General features: G+C 40.7%; 1 protein-coding gene across 2 annotated transcripts in view; it reads left to right on the top strand.

Annotated features, from left to right (window-relative positions):
- The window catches only part of LOC101847692 (proteasome subunit alpha type-5), a 59,171-nt gene that overhangs the window by 38,110 nt on the left and 16,535 nt on the right, over nucleotides 1-4,526 (top strand). For both annotated transcript variants that reach the window (XM_005110014.3, XM_013088946.1), the window contains exon 7: nucleotides 2,720-2,822. In XM_005110014.3, the coding sequence (XP_005110071.1) occupies nucleotides 2,720-2,822 (103 nt within the window). The remainder of the gene's footprint in view (nucleotides 1-2,719; nucleotides 2,823-4,526) is intronic.

Genomic DNA, 4,526 nt, shown 5'->3' with positions numbered 1-4,526 from the left:
TAGGGTAGGGGTTTTGAGGGCTAGAGGTAGGGGTAGGGGCAGGTCTAGGGATAGGGGCAGGTCTAGGGGTAGGGTAGGGGTATTGAGGGCTAGGGGCAGGTCTAGGGGTAGGGGTATTGAGGGGTAGGGGCAGGTCTAGGGGTAGGGGTATTGAGGGCTAGGGGCAGATCTAGGGTTTGGGTTAGGGTTAGGGGTCGACCAGTATGAGACAGAGCAGAATTGAGGGGTAGGGGTAGTATAGGGTTAGGGTTAGGTCTCTTCTTTATTGTGTTTGATGGGGTGGTCACTCGTTACGGAAGTCCTTAATTACAGTGGAAGGTAAGTTATGAGATATTTCATTGAGATGTACGATGGTTGAAAGGTCGGGGTAGTTGTCATTCGAATAACCGTGAGTAAAATACTAACTGTACACATTATTTCACTAAATGAGCTATTATATTGACTAGGGGGAGTATTCGAGTTGCAGTTGTAGTGATTGGTCAAACGCGCGTGAATACTTGTTGCAGGATGTAAACAAAGATGGGGCATGCAGGGACATTCGAGTGGATTTTTCAGATTCTTTAGTCGACTTTGGACGCAGTGAGTGCTTTTATATCGTGTTTAGAACTCAAATTATGTTTTTTGAATGGATATTGTAGAAAGTGTTTTAATTGTTAAGTGGTTAATAGTTTTTCTTTCTCATTTTGGAGGGAAATTAACGCTTTTGCTGGCGTATTAATATTTTTCCCGATTTTTCTCTATTATTTCACTGTATTGACCCGGTCTGCTTGGATTTTACCGAAAGGCCCATTCTATAGAGACTGGTTACTTGCTGATAGCGTAGGTGGTTAGGAATTTTATCCTCAGGTAGGATTTTTGAAAGTGGAGTATCACTGCACACTCGAGTCCGAATATGAAAAAATGTTATTCGAACTCTGATTCAGCATGACATCACTGCCGACTTCCTGTGACTGGTCTATGGAATCAAAAGTTGCCGTATGCTCGGCTCTACACAGCAACACAACTTTTTCTTGGTAAAACAATCGAGATGACACAGGCTTGTGTATTTGAACGAATCGGTCTTTTTTTTTTTTTACACAGCTCATAATATGCAGGTGCCAGGTGATCTGCTAATGTTCAATTTTAATTTTTTCTACAACAAAGAAAGTGGGAAACATGGGGGGTGGGGTTGGGGGGCGTATCAATGAGGCAGCGGGCATCGGATCGGCAGATAAAGTGTGGGGGAAACTAAAAAATGGCGGAAAATTGGAAGCACTGAACGTTAGATCTATAGAACGAAGACACTTCCTTTTTTCCAGACCGTGTCCGAATAACATTTTTTCATATTCGGACTCGAGTCCGAATATGAAATTTTTTTATTCGGACACGAGACCGAATATGAAAAAACGTTATTCGGACTCGAGTCCGAATAATGACGGCCATTTGTTTTAGTCCATATTGTTGTCATGTGTGTGTGGCGTGTTTTATGATTCAAAAGCAAGTGTGGGTGGTTGGCGGGTGCTCTGGTGTGGTTTGCTCCTTCTTTCCTATCAAACATCTATCGTCCTTATCTCCCCTTCTTCTTTTTTATGTTTGTTACTCTCTTGTAACACCTAATCTTCTGGCGCCCATATGACCTTATGCAGTTGCGAGCGCCATAAAACCTCTACTAAAACTAAAACTAAAACTAAAAAACTAACCATAAGATAATGTTCTGTGTGTGATAATTTTGGCTTTTGATGATAGTATCTGCTCAGACTGCTGTCTTGAAAGGAATTGAATAAAAGTACAGTCAAAATTGTTTAAGACGGCCATTAATCGTCGACGAGAAAAATGGCCGTCTTAGACAGGATTGATCAAAATGAAGAAAACAAACCATTCCCTTCTAAGGTCCCAACTGGAGGTGTTGGCAGGTTATAACTGCCCTAATGTCTTTTTTTCTTTTTTTTTCTTTTGAAGAGAGGGTGGAAAGGGAGGTTTCACAGCTTCTGAGTGTTAAATTCTATGAAGTGTATGCGACCAGGAAGACTGCAGTGCAAGAGTAAAACAAAATGAAATGTGTTAGATGAGGAAGACCAAGTGCGATGGTAAAAAACAAACAAATGGGTTGCTTATGCTTCCACTTGCCGAATGAGTTACACTTCTGTTGAAAGTTCATGTTGGGGTCCATTGTTATCAACTGGGTAAACAGAGAACCACTCACCTCACGTATGATTCATGTATGGTCATAGTTGTGGACTGGGCTTCTGGATTATGATGATCCACACGTTACCATGTCAACATGGGTAAAGAGTAGGAGAGACCTACACAACTTGATGGATTAAAAATAATGACTGGTGAATGGATTATGGTGGCTTATCCACAGTGTCTGGGGGGGCCAATATTAATAATTTATAGCAATGTGTCGGGTAACAAAAGATTTCATGGCTTTAATAGGATATTGAATTACCCCGTCGTGATAAGGCGCTCGGCGGGGTACCCCCTGCTGCAACTAAAATTCCACTGCTGGTGCGCCGCGAGGAATTGAGTCGATTTCACTGAAAACAAAAGTGGCGTCGTGACTGTCCTCCACTGGTTTGTAGAGTCCTTACTGTTGATAACCATTGTTTTTAAGTATATATCATAATATGCATTAATCAAAATCATTAACTTATTTTTGTGTTATTGCAGAGGTTTAGGAATTAAGTTTATTTGTCTCTTTTGGATTTAATGTTGTCTCAAATCTAACTCATCTTTTCAGTTTTCACATGGACCCTTCAGGCACATTCATTCAGTATGATGGCAAAGCCATTGGCTCTGGCTCAGAAGGGGCACAGCAAGCACTGCAGGAGGTTTATCACAAGGTATGTTGTCTCCCTCATTCTTCTTTAATCGCAGTCAAGTATGTGATAGAGTAAGATAGTTTTGGTAAATGTTTTAACTCTAAGCTGTTCTTTCCTTTAAAAATCGAACATGATGGTTCCATGTTTTTGGAAGGCAATAATCTTGTATTCTTTTCTAATTTATCCATCCCCCCCTGGGCAGTGCTACTGACTGAAGTGTCTTTAGGCCATTCCCAAAGGGGGGATATTAACATGTTCTTATGCACAGTAAAATTGTAAATGGGCTGATTTATCAATGTCATGCTCATCAGGGAACTACTGCTTTTTCTTTCTTCATCCTTACTTTCGTCTTTTTTCTTCTTCTTTTGTATGTTTGTCACTCTTGTGAACTACTATATCCGGGGTACCTTTATATTCGAAGCAGACTGTGCTGTTGAGGCTAGAGAGGTGAGTAGAGTAAGCCTGATTCACGGTTTGGACTTCTCTGTTGACATCCACCCCTTGGCGCTCATATTACCTTATGCAGTTGTGAGCGCCGTAAAACCTTACTGAACAAAACATAATTTATACATTTCGGTGCTTCTGCAGAAAGTGCGGACTTGATTCTGGTTAATTACCTAAAGAATTTGGAAAAGTAATTTTTCATGCTTAAATGGGTGTTGCATTGTGCCCAAATCACTCTTCTTTCGGCATTTTGAAGAATTAAAAAAAAACTTTTATGCAAGAATTTAAAAAAGAAGTTGTCTATATAAGCTATAGTTATGGACCAAGATGACAGATAAATCCATGCCTCTCAAATTGCAATGTCTGGGAGCCAAAGGCGGCATCTCTAGCAATATTAGTCAAATACTGTTATGTTTTTATTTTATAGAAATCTTTCTTTTTTTTGGGGGGGTAAGTGTTTTACAGCGCTCGGAATTGCATAAGGTCATATGAGCACGCGGGACTCATTAAACATTTTCAGTTTGTTAGGAATTAATTTTGAATTTTGGCCGGGTCACGGCCGAAGCCTACTCTGATCGATTTTGGACCACCAAGAATTCTTTAACGTCCACAACTTTCACACGAGTCCTCCGAAATTTTTCACCCTTTTCCGAGAAGGCTTGGTGTTAGGTCTAACCTACCATAAGATCAGGGGTGTGGCTGAAAGACAAGAGTAAGAAGGAGCCCATGAGTAGCTGTAGAAATGCTGCAGAAAAAGTCAGGAGCCTAGAAGAGGGGGCAAAGTTGAGTTGGAGTGGGGTGGGGGCAGAAAGTGGAGATGAAAGCAGATGACAGAACATGGTAGGAAAGGAGGTGAAGGGAGAAATTTTTAGAGAATAATAAATTTCCATCGCTGTCAGGTTTCAAACCCCAGACCTGTTGAATGAGAGGCAAACACCGTAACCTCAAGACCACGAGAGCCCCCTAGAAATCTCAGAAGTAGGTCAAATGTGCAAACGAGTTGAGTGAAATCTGTGAATTGTGTATAAAGTAGGTACTTCAGTGAAATTTTCAAACTTCTCCGAGGGCACTAAAAATTGGATTATTGAAAAGAGCTTTGCTTTCTGTTTTCAGAGCTTTTTAAATTTTTGTGCTATCTTTGTTAGTTTAGAAGCAGCGACCGTTTCTGTGAATCAATTTTCGCCCTGATTTGGCCAAATTTTTGCACTGCATTTTGTGCCACCAAAACTGGAAATTTTGCTTCACAACGTCATAAAATCCTTAATAATAGTTGTATCGTGA

This window comes from Aplysia californica, unplaced genomic scaffold (genome assembly GCF_000002075.1).
Source record: "Aplysia californica isolate F4 #8 unplaced genomic scaffold, AplCal3.0 scaffold00841, whole genome shotgun sequence".
In the NCBI taxonomy this organism is placed as follows: Eukaryota; Metazoa; Mollusca; class Gastropoda; order Aplysiida; family Aplysiidae; genus Aplysia; species Aplysia californica.
This window is presented reverse-complemented; position numbering and strand designations above follow the sequence as displayed.